This window comes from Labeo rohita, chromosome 15 (assembly GCF_022985175.1).
Source record: "Labeo rohita strain BAU-BD-2019 chromosome 15, IGBB_LRoh.1.0, whole genome shotgun sequence".
Taxonomy (NCBI): domain Eukaryota; kingdom Metazoa; phylum Chordata; class Actinopteri; order Cypriniformes; family Cyprinidae; genus Labeo; species Labeo rohita.
In genome coordinates this window covers 26,745,807-26,761,058 of record NC_066883.1, presented here as the reverse complement: position 1 = coordinate 26,761,058, position 15,252 = coordinate 26,745,807, and the positions used below count along the sequence as shown (strand labels likewise).

The 15,252-nt window shown below is 37.1% G+C and overlaps 1 protein-coding gene across 12 annotated transcripts in view; it reads left to right on the top strand.

The window, feature by feature from the left end:
- Nucleotides 1–15,252, top strand: part of msi2b (musashi RNA-binding protein 2b) — a 302,804-nt gene that overhangs the window by 216,439 nt on the left and 71,113 nt on the right. For all 12 annotated transcript variants that reach the window (XR_007829157.1, XR_007829159.1, XR_007829158.1 and 9 more), the window contains exon 8: nt 2,176–2,258. Coding sequence is in view for 6 of the 12 variants with exons in the window: in XM_051128674.1 (XP_050984631.1) it covers nt 2,176–2,258 (83 nt within the window). In the remaining 6 variants the exon portion in view is untranslated. The remainder of the gene's footprint in view (nt 1–2,175; nt 2,259–15,252) is intronic.

The window sequence follows — 15,252 nt, the reverse complement described above, 5'->3', positions numbered from 1 at the left end:
ACCCCAGGACTTATCTCTCACTTTCTTAAAAGCCAAAAGCCTTGTATAAAAGCAGCAGGGCAAGTGCTCTATTTTTGCTCTTTTTGTTTCTGTTACTCGTGGACTTGTAAACCACAGCATACTAAATGCGAGTCTGATTGTATGAAGAGGCAACTTTTAGAAATTTCTGAGAATAGTGATATTGTTTGACCATGGTGCAAAGAAGAAAGTCTCTGTCAGTTGGTTGCAAATGTTTTGTCTTATCTATTAACGCTTTTCAAAAATACATATATATATCCCATCATTAAAAATGTTAATTATTTTACCAAAATAAGAGGGATCATATGAAATGCATGATGTTTTTTATTTGATACTCATCTAAGATATTTCACATAAAAGATGTTTACATAAAGTTCACAAGATAAAAATAATAGTTGAATTTATAAAAATGACCCAGTTCACATTCTTAATACTGTGCTGTTACCTGAATGATCCACAGTTGTTGTTTTTTTGTTTAGTGATAGTTGTTCACGAGTCCCTTGTTTGACCTGAACAGTTAAACTGCCGGCTGTTTTTTAGAAAGATCCTTCAGGTCCCACAAATTTGGTTTTTCAGCATTTTTGTGTATTCAAACCCTTTCCAACATTGACTGTATGATTTTGAGAGCAATCTTTTTACACTGAGGACAACTGAGGGACTCATATGCAACTATTACAGAAGATTCAAACGCTCGATGCGCCAAAAAGATGCATAAAGAGCCAGGGGTGAAAACTTTTGAACAGAATGAAGTTGTGTACATTTTTCTTATTTTGCCTAAATATCATATTTTTTTCATTTAGTGCTGCCTGTCAGAAGCTACAGAAGACACTTGCATGTTTTCTAGAAGACAAAATAAGTTAAATTTACCCTGATCTTCAAATTCAATAAGTTTTCACCCCCCGGCTCTCAGTGCATGGTTTTTCCTTCTGGAGCATCAGTGAGCATTTGAACGTTCTGTAATAGTTGCATGTGGGTCTCTCACTTCTCCTTGTTGTGAAAAGATGGATCTCAAAATCATATAGTCATTGTTGGAAAGGGTTCCAATGCACAAAAATAAAACACAGCTGTGGATAATTCAGGTAACAACACAGTATTAAGAATCTAGAGTATGTAAACTTTTGAACTGTGTCGTTTTTATAAATTTGATTATTATTTTCTCTTGTGGACTATATGTAAATGTATTTTATGTGAAATGTCTTGTTCAGGTCAGTAGTAAATTAAAAAAACAACATGCATTTTGTATGATCGCTCTTTTTTTTCCCCCCTAAAATAGTTAACATTTTGCAGATTCTGCAAGGTGTATGTAAACTTTTTAAAATGTATACACCCAAATTTATTCAAGTTGTAAGAATTTTGTCTTTGTACTGTTTACACCACGTGACATTTCATTAAACAAAAAAAGCGAGCGTCTACTGGGCCTTTGTTATGTCACTTGATTAACATTCATGAGTGAAGCTGATTGGGGTTTATAACGTATCCCTCTGTTTCAGATCATTTCTTGCCGCCCTGGTCATGTGTATATGTGCTGCATGTGTGATTGTGTGTGAGAAATTATCAGTATGCTGTTCACGAGTATCCAGATCTAGATTGAGACCCGGTCTCATTGGGTTTGGGCGTTTTTTTTTTTGTTTTTTTTTAATCACTGGATGTTCCCCGTTCCTCATGGATGGTGTGGCTCTGTTGTGCTCTGTGAGGTGAAAATGGATCCTCAGTAGAGGCACTTAGGAATGAGGAAAAATAGTGTGTCACGTATTGAAAAACTCGCAAAGAAACATCAAATATTTGGTAATGGAATTCAGATGCTGGCTGGCTCTACAAATCCCATTAAAACAGCTTTGAGCTTCCTCCATCTCTGAGGAGCAGACTCAAAGCTATTTTAATAGTGCCCAGGACTTCATCATTTTAACAGCAAAAGAGTTCCTGCTCTGTACTAGATACATAATTTGCATGGCATTAGGACCAGATAAAACGAAGATTGCTGCACGACTCAATGGCTCATTTATGCCTTCTCCATACGATAATAGCAATCAACAGATATTTGTTGCTTTTTTCCTGTTCATTTAACTGCTTCTGTGTTGGTTCACTTCAATCATGAGCTGTTTCCCCCCCTTCCTTTCTTCCCCTGTTTTCTCTCTCCCATCCTCTCCCTCTTCACAGGATTCGGCTTTGTAACTTTCGAGAACGAGGATGTGGTGGAAAAGGTCTGCGAGATTCATTTTCACGAAATCAATAATAAAATGGTGAGTTGGTTTCACCTCTTTGCAATTTTTCAATTCGGGGGCCGGGATTAATATTTGATGCTGGAAGCAGAATGGGTGCTTATAATGGGCAGCATACAGTGAGGGTGACAGGGGCGCGTGGGCGGGGGGTGTCATCCCTATCCCCGAACCAGCCTGCTTTCAAGGGGATGAGGAGTCACTGGTGTGCACCGGCCACAAACCATGAAATTGTGTCTTGGATCCCTGTCTGCCAGGCTGGGAGTAAAGGCCCGTCTCTTTTCCCCCCGTCGCAATTCCCTCATCCAGGCAAGACTGGGAGAGGATCTGGCAGTCATTCTGGGGGCTTGTTAAAAGTGTGTGGTGCAAAAGATTGAAAGAAGATTTAAAAATCAAAGCCTGGGTGCCTCTTGCATGTTGGCACCTGATGCCCTGTCCTGTGATTTTATGTTTGCCGCTACGGTTCGTATTAGATTTCTCCATGTCTTGCCAAGCTTTTGAGAATGAAAGACAGCAGAGGGACACGGTTCCTGACCTTGAGGCTTCTGCAGGCGAGCCACAGATGCAGCTCGCAGTGCTCGCGCCGAATCACGAAATGAGGACAACCCCGGTGTCATTCTACATGACAGCCAGTTAGCAGGATTTTTAATGAAGGTCAGCGCTGTCAGTTAAGTTCAGTTACTTATACTTACAAATCACTGAGAACCATGAGCCTCCAGGAGTTCTCCATGAGATCGAGCTCAGTACTGATTTGTGGCGTTGATGTGGAGCTAACTAGCCGAATTTAACTACATTGATTCATTAGCATGACAGTAGCTCAGCTGTTGCAAAACAGTTTCAAAACTTTTCTACTAACAAGCTACTTAAAAAAAAAAAAAAAGTCTGATTATTCTAAATGTTCATTTAGAACTTTCTTTCCTTTAATATATATTTATAATATATCTATTTTAAATTCTCATAAATTCTCATTAAATTTGATTCTGATTTATGTGTCCCTTTTAATTAAAATATATGAAAGAAATTCTGAAAAATTGTTCAAGACAGTGATTTAGACAAATTTAAAACAGTAACTTTTTGAACCATTTATTTAAAGAACTCATAAGAATTCTGTTTTTTTTTTATCAAATGAAAATAAAAAAGGTGTTTTTTTTTTCTCAGAATTGTGTGATACGCAATTGAGTTTGTTTTTTTTTCTCAAAATTGTAAGATATAAACTCACAATTTCGAGTTATAAAGCAGGAATTGTGAGATAGAAAGTCAAAATTGTGAAATATAAACTCAGTTCTGACAGAATTTAAATTGTGGGTTATAAAGTCAGAATTGTGATTTTTTTTTTTTAAAGCTAAATTTGTGTTTCTTGCAATTTTGACCATTTCTCACAATTGCGAGTTTTGCGAGCAATTGTGACTTTTTTTCTCTGAATTGCAAGTTTCTATCTCGTAATTCTTTAACTGTTAGTTTTTAAGTCAGGATGGTCTGAAAATATCAGCCATTTCCTCCCCTCAGAAGTGGACTTCGCAGTTGTGCAAAGTTGCAGTTGTGAGTTTATATATAAATTCACAATTCCGAGGGAAAAAAAAAAGTCCAAATTGCGAGTTTATGTGACTTTATTTCTCGCAACTGTGAATTTATATCCAGGAATTCTGACAATTCTGAGAATTTCTCAGAATAACGAGTTTATATCTTGCAATTCTGACTTAAATACTGACAAGAGTTTATATCTCACAATTTAAAAAAAAAAAAGTAGCAGTTACCTTTTTTATTTTTTATTCAATGGTGGAAACTAACTTCCATAGTAGTTGTAGCTTCAGTTACAGTTTCCAAGTAGCTTTTACAGCTCTGCTGATGACACATTGTATCCCAGTATTCCATTCTAAACATGACAACACTGTGAGACCAGCCTCTTCTGTCTCTCCATTGATTTTTATATGATATTGCATCAAATGTTCTCATTATTCAGTGAGCGTCTAGAGAAAGCCTGAATTTCTATTCTTTTTTTAACACGTTTCCCCCAGCGTCTCATAGCGGGAACCTCGCTGTTGATCGACTGGCTGGCTTAAATTGGGCCATTGGAGAATTACTTGCATAGCTAATATCAGTCACGAAGGTTTAAGAAAAAGATAAATGTGGCGAAGGGAAAACATTTACTTAAAATGACAGCTTTGTCATGGTCTCTCGGTTTAGATCATTTCTCAGATGATGCGTTGGGAACGAAAGGCTTGAAAAACAAGAAAAAGGTCAAGGCGTGTTGGGCGGAAACCCGTCCTTCCTTTTGCTCTCTTTTGCTCTTCTTACTGATTTCAATTGCCATCGTCAAGTTGCTTTTGCCAACAAGATCAAAGTGGTCTCTGAAGCCTCGTCTGCGAGCAAGCCTGTGTGCATATTTGACTTGCTAATTTGACCATGGTAATATTGTTATTATCATGAATATTTTGTACAGCGGCCGTAATGATCTCCCTCTGCTTGTGGAAATGCCAGCTTTGTACGTCGACTGCCTGCTTGGTGAGCCGCCATCTTCAGAGGCACCATCTGTGACCCTCGACCCCAGGCTGTGGAGCAGAGAGCGAGCCAGGCTTAGTAGCTGTTTATAGAGAGGCTCTGTTGACCCAGTAAGGCCACTCTCGAGCTGCCAGGGCCCTGGATATCCATAAATGACCCTAAATGGTTCCAGGATCTGGAAAGCTGGACCGGTGGAGGTCTCTACAGACCCCAGGCTTCCTGATCAGCTCATTTGATATCTGGCCTGGAAATGCAGCCAGACATTAAACATTCAGGAGACATTTCCTTGATCCTCAGGCTTGGAGACAGGAACGCCGCATCCAGCAGGCAGGTTAGATCCCACACGAAGAGGTTGCAATGGATCGAGATTACCTTGAAGTGAACTCTTTAGAGGTTCATTTGAAATGTAATTCCACTTCAGAAGTAAATCATTTAGGGAGCTGAACACATATTATCTCTTGATTATTTTATCAATGAAAACAATTAAACGAAAGCACAGCGCGACTAGTTCCAGATCGAGCAGATACGGATGGGAATCGCTATTAATAGACAGACCCTAATGGTTGTTTTGACTATTTTCCATCCCTTTGGAACAGCGCATTCAGAGTCATAATATCCTGTTACGTCTGTGTGGGAGCTTTTTTCTGAAGTTCCATTCCAAACATTCTCTATTTTATCAGGCATTCCAAAGACTTTTATCTCCCCCGGTGCTGTCTGTCATGAGGAATACTGTGTGAACGTGAGCCGACTGTGTTGGATAAGTGGTTGAAATCACCTGGACAGCTAAAAAGCACCGGGATGACTTCAACGCTGTCCCTGTGGTTTGTCCACTGGAAAATTCCTTTGCAACAGGCACCGGAGCTGAAAGGAAAGTTTCATGACTGCCGTTTTTACCGTAGTTAGAAGGGGGTTTGGGTCATTCCTCTTATGTGGCACCATTTCAACTTTAAACATAACAAAAACGTAAATTGTATGTATACACCCCCCTGATAGCACACGTACATCTGGAAGATGTCTATTTGACGTCTTCATTTACATCTGGAAGACATATTTTTTAGGGTCCAATCAGATGTCAAATAGTCTATTAGATGTCTTTAAGATGTTTATGATTTAGAATGGATGTAAAACTGACATTTTACAGACATCTGTCAGATGTGTGTGCACAGCAGATGCTTTCCAGATCAAGTGATCTTTAATAGACATCTTGCAGACGTACATGTGCTCTCTGGCCCTGATAGCACACATACATCACAGAGACATCTATTTGACGTCTGCATTTACATCTGGAAGACATACTTTTTAGGGTGTTTGATCATCTGCAATGTGTCTGTAGGACGTTTCTTATGAGATGTCATATAGACGTCTATTAGATGTCTTTAAGATGTTGATGATTTAGAATGGATATAAAACTGACATTTTACAGGCATCCGTCAGATGTTTATACACAGCGGATGCTTTCCAGATCAAGTGATCTTTAACAGACATCTTGCAGACGTACCTGTGCTATCTGGGCCTGATAGCACACATACATCACAGAGACATCTATTTGACGTCTGCATTTACATCTGGAAGACATACTTTTTAGGGTGTTTGATCATCTGCAATACGTCTGTAGGACGTTTCTTATGAGATGTCATATAGATGTCTATTAGATGTCTTTAAGATGTTTATGATTTAGAATGGATATAAAACTGACATTTTTCAGGCATCCGTCAGATGTTTATACACAGCGGATGCTTTCCAGATCAAGTGATCTTTAACAGACATCTTGCAGACGTACCTGTGCTATCTGGGCCTGATAGCACACAAACATCACAGAGACGTCTAGATATTACTAGAATATCGCACTCCTTTCAGCCAGTCAGATTAGAGGACCAGAAAGAAATGAAGTTAAAATAACTCTCTTTTTAGCTGCATTTATTTTAAATCTCATAAATGTAGCCTTGGTTAGCAAAAGGAATTTCTATTTATATATATTGGTTTGGGATTTGAAAGTGCACTGCATTGAGGGAATGACCTTTACTGTGCAAAAATGCTAACAGCTAATGTATAATATGCTAATTAAAGCAGTCCCATTTAAAGCTCTTAAAACTAAAAATAAACAAGTACCCAGTCTCGCTAATCGACAAGTGGGATGTTGGACCATTGTGACCCACAGCTGAGTGAGGGAGCGTTCAATAGCAGGCTAATTTTAGGTCCCTGCCCAGGAAGTGTTATTTATAGTCTGGTGGCTGTTTGACACCATGGAAGAACTGACTGTATCCTGACCCCATGCAAACCCTCTCTCTGGGAGTTCTCATAGACATATGACTGCACATGTTATCTCCCGCTCTCTTTTTGATTCTCTATCACTGCCTCACTCTCTCCCTCTGGGAATCATCACCTCTCCAACCTTGGAAGAGTATGGACTGCATAAGTCATCTCTCGTCACATCATATTCAGGAACACATCCTCTCCTTTAGCCGCCCGTTATTAAGCGATCAAGTACTCAGTCAATACACTCCTCACCCTTAACGTGTAAAGAGCAATGCCACACCATACCCATGCGTGCCTGCGGCAGAATGATGTGAATTCTGTGCTCATGTCCTCCCTGGCAGTGCCCTTGCCTCCTGCGGGCAATGTGGAGGTTGTCGCTCTCATTTTTGTTACCGTTCCCGCCCTTCCTCTCTCAGTGTGCCCCGGCCGCCCAGCCAGGATTGCCGCCTGCCCACAGCGAGCCGGGCCATTAGCATGTATGATAAGTGCCGAGTGTGTCGGCAGGCCAATTTAGTGTCTGCCTTGCCGCGCTGAGGCTCCGGCCTGCGCTATCATTGGAAGATAATCTACCGCTGTGAGGAGAGAAGAGGGAAAAAGTGTCAGTTCAGGATGGGAGAAAATGACTCCTATTTTCCTGCCCCCTCCTTTTTTTTTTTTTGGCCTGAAGGCTTGCGGCTCTCTGAAGCTATCTTCAAGATGTGGTGCAAACAGCGGTGACAGTGCAGAGTTAGTGGGCTTTCATGCCTGCTTCATTTAGCAGCCACGCTCCGAGTCTCAGTCTGTTTAAATATTTGAATTCGGACTTGCTGAAAATGTTGGATTAAAAAAAATGAATGTGGTTCAAAGCACAAGTAATTTTTAGCTTAGCTGGAATATTTATGGCTGCAGCAGCAAATACTAAAATGAAAATAGTCAGTGAATAAAAAGATTTATAATGCAAATCATCTATAATAGGGGCAATTCCTCCAAGGTGGCAAGGGAGGCAGCGTCTCCTCGAAATATTAGATCAGACAACAGCAATATTGCAAAATATAACGTATAAATCACTTGTTTTTCTAAAGAAATATTGTTCAACAGCGACACCTGCAGGTGAAGTTACAACGGGAGTCTGCGTCTCTCGCCTCCCCTAAACCCGCTGAGTTTTAACAGATGTGTGGTGAGTTGTTGGGGTGTAAATGAGAGTCATGTGAGAGGAGGGAATGCCTCTATCACGATATGACTGGTTATGTTCGGCTGTGATTGGTTTATGGAATAAATCCCTCCTCTTGTGTTCAGCACGTTCCACATTCACGAATCAGTCTAAATGAACAATATAATGGCGTTAATGGAAAAACTAACTTAAAATGTAAGTAAACTACTCACACATTTAGATATAACCACTTTGTCAAAATAATACTTAAAATGAAATGAAAACATGATCTGTGGGAGTTTTTAGTGAGTAATCAGCTTGGTGAAATTTAAAGTAAATCTCTGTATCTGTGACCAGTATTTACCGAGCTTTGATGACTGATGATCTGAAAATTTAAAAATAGTTAGAAGTTAATTATTAAAAAGAATTGCTAAACACTAGGTCACAAATAAAACATATTGTTTAAATTGTTACTGCTTTAAGTTATTATTTTGGAATAAATGTAAAATGCTTAAAAACACTAAGTCGATGCTATTTACACTTGCCTTTTAAAATAGAATATTAATTACATTCTTAATTTAAAAATATAAAATAGAGTTATGTTTTTGTTTTGTTTTTTCCTGATAGTAAAAGTAATGTTTATCTAACCAAAAAATGCAACTGGGACATACATTTACATTTGATTTAAAAAAAAAAAAAAAAAAAAAAAAAAAAGAAAGAAAATCTTTCAGAACACCTCCACACACAACTGATATGTAAATATGCATTTTTTTTTTAAAGGGAAAGTGCACTAAAAAGTGAAAATTGTTTACTCACCCATGTGATGTTCCAAATTTGAATCACTTTTTTCTTTTATTGAACCCAGAAGAAGATATTTTGGAAGAAAAAAAAAATGTGGACCTCTTTGTATAAACAAAAAACAGTTATTTAAAATATCTTATTTTGTATTCCACAAAAGAAAGTAATTTCAGAATTTTCTATATAACACAGATCTTTACATAAAATGCAAAACATCATGGGGAAATATGTTTGTAAATGAGTTAAACAGTACATGAACGAAACTAGCCAAAGCAGGTGCGAAAATCTTTCACAGGACTCCTTTTTTTTTTTCTTTAGTAAATAGCAGCTAAGCACGTTTCAAAGTGTGTCTGTTTATTTGTCCCTCTCTCTAATCACCCAGATCTGTTTAGCCCTTTTTATCTAATAGATGTTTATTGTTGCTTTGTGTGCGGTGACTGTAGATGTATTTACACACTCCTGCCACAGTATCTTAAGAGTAGGTTGGGCTAATGGAAGGGGATTGTGATATTTGAAAAGATTACAGTAATTCAGCCGGTTGTAATGGAGCAGGCTGTTTCCGGAGAGCTCTCCGAGATCTGGAAATGTCACAACAAAGAAAGGAGGAGATTCAGCACATTCACGGCTTAAATAGAAGGGAGGACAAAACCAGAGGAAAAAGGGTGCAAGAGTGTGCGCGCATACGTGTAAAATAAATATATAGAGATAAAAAGAATAAGATAGCAGAAGGTCAGGGGTCATTCCACAGAAATGCTGTTTTGTTGACTTTAATGATGAATGGCTGACAACAAGGTTTACTGTGTTGTTATTTCATCAACAATCCAGAAACCTTTTTGTTTTTACCTGTCTTTGTGACCCTGGACCACAAAACCAGTCATAAGGGTCAATTTTTTGAAATTGAGATTTATACATCATCTGAAAGCAGAATGAATAAGGTTTCCATTGCTGTATGGTTTGTTAGGATAGGACAATATTTGAAAATCTGGAATCTGAGGGTGCAAAAAATTGATGAGAAAATTGCCTTTATATTGCTGTCAAAAAGTTTTGATATATACGTTAGGAAATTTACTAAATATCTTTGTGGAACATGATATTTACTTAAAGGAGAACAAGAATTTACAAATAATTTACTCACCCCCTTGTCATCCAAGATGTTTATGTCTTTTCAATGTCCTCAGTTGTAAAGAAATTATGGTTTTTGAGGAAAGCATTTCAGGATTTTTCTCCATATAATGGACTTCATTGGTGCCCCGATTTTGAACTTCCAAAATGTAGTTTAAAATCAGCTTCAAAGGGCTCTAAATGATCCCAGCCGAGGAAGAACGGTCTTATCTAGCGAAAAGATGATTTTTTTTTTTTTCGAAAAATAAATATTTGTATACTTTTTAAGCTTAAAAGCTCGTGTAACACAGGCTCTGGGATGCGCGTCCACGATGCTACGAATTAGTGATGGGTCGTTCTTCAATAATTTGTTCATTTTGAATGTGACTCGGGAAGAACGAGTCGTCTCGCGGAGTGATTCGTTCAGTCGTGCATGCACAACATCCTGTTAGGTTCTGTACTGGAATTAGTTCACCTGTTTCGAGTCTTTGAATTCAGAATCGTCCGACATCATTGAACCTTTTTGTTTGTAAACAGTGTTTGACTTACTTGCACTTTCTTAATCTTTGTGTGTTCGCTTTGTAAACACTGGGTCTGTGGTTCCGCCTACGTTCCGCATGACCTTTCGAAGTGATTCAATAGTACGTGAACACGCATCCCAGAGCCTGTGCTACACAAGCTTTTTGTGCTTAAAAAGTATATACATTTTTATTTTCCGAAAAAAATGGCGATCGTTTCACTAGATAAGACCCTTTTTCCTCGTCTAGGATAGTTTAGAGCCCTTTGAAGCTGCATTTAAACTACATTTTGAAAGTTCAAAATCGGGGCACCAATGAAGTGTATTATATGGAGAAAAATCCTGAAATGCTTTCCTCAAAAACCATAATTTCTTCATGACTGAAGACAGAAAGACATGAACATCTTGGATGACAAGAGGGTGAGTAAATTATTTGTGAATTGTTGTTCTGGAAATGGAATTCTTTTTTACCCTAATAAGAAAAATCAATAATTTTGACGCATACATTGTATTTTCGGCTATTGCTACAAATACACCCGTGCTACTTAAGACTGGTTTTGTGGTCCAGGGTCACATTTAATTGATCTTGTCATATATTACATTACTGTTAAGGAATGTCATGAAGTTTTAGGGAGGTAGGGAGTGTAAACACATTATGATGTGAATAAGAAGGTAAAACTGTGTGATAAAGATGCAGGACGAGCCTGTGTGTAAGGTTGCGTTTTAGTCTTTAAATTACACCAGAGCAAAGCCATGATTAAATGGGAAGTTGCTGAGTCTTTTTATTTTTATCTGTATGTGCTTACCAGAGTTCTCACTGTAACACGCTGTTGAAACAGACATTCAGTTTGGGAGGCATAAATAGCCTCTGACAGGCTTTCTTTTTTGTTGGCGAATATAGATTTCTGTGTCAGATGGAATAGCTGTAAGTGTATCAATAATGTACGGGAGCCCCAAGTCTCCGATGTAATTTAATTCAAGTTGCGATGAATTATGCCTCAGTGTTAAGCCGAGAGTTCTGGTGCCTCTGGGCAAAAGAGCAGGGGGTTGTTTTCTTTTTTTTTTCTCTCCCCCTTTCCTCTCATGTCTGTTTTATCTCTGAGAACTGTACAAACAAGATGCAGCGTACGGCGTGACCTCTCGCGCGGTGATGTAACAGGAGTTCACAGAGAGAGCTGGGATAACATTTAAATATGCTATGTTTGACGTGAGACCACAGACACACGAACACACACACACACTCTGTACCGGTTCTGTTAAAGACAGCTTGAGGTTTGAATGTGTATAAATCTACATACTTTAAAACAGTTGCTTCCGCATTAAATTTAAATATGAGTTTGCTTCCTCTGTGCGTGCCGTATGGTGCGAATTCGCACATTCACATCCTGGGCCAGCAAACATAAAAACAAGAACATATGGGTTAAAAAAAGATTAAAGCATTTTTATTACAAAAAAGTGCAAATGTTCGTCTTTAAGAACATGTTTTCATGGATTATAATTTAAAGATACTGACACAGAATTCAACTCAAAGTAATTTTTCAGTAAGGGAATCAGATGTTGGTTCATTAACCACTGATGGATTCTGTTCCGTGAAGGATTTATCATACTGACTCAAACTGGTTATTTGCCTTAACAGTTCATCAAAAGAACCAGCTTATAAGAGTGAGTCATTTATTCGGGATTCAGTGAATACGCTGTTAATGTGTAGTTTTATGTGACTTACCAAAAAGAACCGGTTCATGCTGGAGGATTTGTTTTGGTATGGAACCCATTTCCGCCACTGAATTAAAAAAAAAAAAAAAATGCCTTTTATTGTGCCTTTTTATCTCACAGTTTAGATTTTTTTTTTTCTCAGAATTGCAAAAAAAAAAAAAAAAAAAAAAAAAAAAAAAAAAAATAGCAACTCTGACTTTTTCTCAGAACTGTGTGGTATAAACTCGCAATTGGGAGTTATAAAGTCAGAATTGGGCTCGTAATCTGACATTTTTATTGCAAATCTGACTTTTTCAGAATTGTGAGATGTAAACGTGCAATTGCAAGTCCAATTTTGAGGGGGAAAAAAAGATTATGTTCTCAGAGTTCAAGTTTATATCTCACAATTCTAACTTAACCCACAACTCGAGATATAAACTCACAATTCTGAGAAAAAAATTCACAATTGTGAGATATCAAGTCAGAATTGTGGGTTTGTATTCTGTTTATATTCTTTACAACTCTGTCTTGATTACTCAAAATTGTGAGTTATAAACTCAAATCTCACAATTCTGACTTTTTCTCAGAATTATGTGATATAACTCGCAGTTGTGAGTTATAAAGTCAGAATTGCAAAATATAAACTAAAATCTCACAATTCAGACTTTTTTCAGAATTGTGAGATATAAACGTGCATTTGTGAGTTATGAAGTCCAATTTTGAGGGGGACAAAGATGGATGGGTTCTCAAAATTGCAAATTTATATCTCACAATTCTGACTTTTTTCTCAGAATTACGTGACATAAACTCGCAATTGTGAGTTATAAAGTCAGAATTGCAAAATATAAACTAAAATCTCGCAATTCTGACTTTTTTCAGAATTGTGAGATATAAACATGCAATTATGAGTTATACAGTCCAATTTTGAGGGGGACAAAGATGGATAGGTTCTCAGAATTGCAAATTTATATCTCACAATTCTAACTTAACTCGCAACTCGAGATATAAACTCACAATTCTGAGAAAAAAAATCACAATTGTGAGAGTCAGAATTGTGGGTTTATATTCTGTTTATATTCTTTACAATTCTGTCTTGATTACTCAGAATTGCGAGTTATAAACTCAAATCTCGCAATTCTGACTTTTTTCTCCAAAATGAATGTTTACATCTCACAATTCTGACTTTTTTCTCAGAATTACGTGATATAAACTGATATAAACTGATATAAATTGTGAGTTATAAAGTCAGAATTGCAAAATATAATCTAAAATCTCGCAATTCTGACTTTTTTCAGAATTGTGAGATATAAATGTGCAATTTTGAGTTATAAAGTCCAATTTTGAGGGGGGAAAAGATTGATAGGTTCTCAGAATTGCAAGTTTATATCTCACAATTCTAACTTAACTCGCAATTCTGAGAAAAACTCACAATTGGGAAAAATTAACAATTCTAAGAAGAAAGGTCAGAATTGTGGGTTTATATCTTGCAATTCTGACTTTATTTCTCAGAATTGCGATTTTATTTTTATTTTCTGATTTGCTAGTTAATGTCTCAATTCTGCCTTTGTATCACACAATTCTGAGAAAAATCGGATTAGCGAATTTATATCTCGCTATTCTAATATTTTAACACGCAATTCAATCTTCATTTGCAAGTTCTAAAGTCAGAATTGCAAGATATAAACTCAAATCTCACAGTTCTGACTTTTTTCTCGCAATCGCAAATTACATCTCGCAGTTCTGACTTTTTTTTTCTCAGAATAACGTGATATAAATTTTGCAATTGCGAGTTAAAGTCAGAATTGTGTGATTTTAAACTCAGAATTACGTATTATAAAGTCAGAATTGCGATATATAAACTTGTATAAATCTCTCAATTCTGACATTTTTCTCTCAATTTAGAATTTTGAGATATAAATTCGCAGTGGACCCTTCGCAAACAGCTTGATTGACAGGCGATCTGACCAGTCATAATGCCAATCCACCATTTTGTCTGACAAGCAAATCAAATTAGGAGAGTAGATTAACTTCAATGGACTTAAATTTGAAAAATTGTGTGTACTGATGTCTTTCTGCAGTTGAAATAAATACGTTCTAATGTTAATTCATGTTTTTTAAGTAAAGAAGAAAAGACAATCAGTTCATGTGTTGATTGTTTTAAGGCAATACAGTGATCTGTCACAACACATTAAAGAGCCACAAAACGGTATTTGTTTGAATTTCTTAAAAAAGACAACATTTTAAAGCTGAGACATTGTTTCATACCAGAAGTAACCTGCTCTGTTTTGTCTGTCAGCGTCTTGTCAGTTTCCTCTTTGTTCCGCAATGTATTTTTCACTGCGTGAGAACATGATGTGTAGACTTGCAATAACTGATGTTCTCAGAATTGCAAGTTTATATCTCTAAACTTTATTTCTCAGAATTGTGGGTTAATGTCTCAATTCTGACTTTATAATTCACGATTCTGACTTTATATCACGCAATACTAAGAAAAAGTCAGCTTTGCGAGTTTATTTCACAATTCTGACTTCATTTCTTAGACTTGCAAGTTTGTATCTCACAGTTCAGAGAAAACAAAAGGCAGAAACGTGGGTTTATTTTACACAACTCTGAGAATTGTGACAAAAAATCGCAATTACCTTTTTAATTTTTTATTCAGTGGCGGAAACGGGCTTCTTTAGTGAGGACAACTCAAGAAAGATGTTTCTTGCCAGTTTTCTGCAGTACTGGGTATTTATATTGGTTAAAATTTAATATGAGCTGCAAACTCACATGTACTCAGCATACTTGCAACTCAGGTAAAATGATTTATTTTTGTCATGGTGCTGAAAAGCACTGCAGAAAGAGTAAAACGTTGGTTACCGTAATAAATGTTGGAATGCAATGAACATTTTTGTGAGCACACGGTGGACAACTTTTGTAAGCTACACTGTGAAAAAACAAAAAACACAATTTGTTGCATCAACTTAAAATAATGTTACCATGCAGACTTAAAATTTTAGGTTCAGTCAACTCAAATAAGTTTA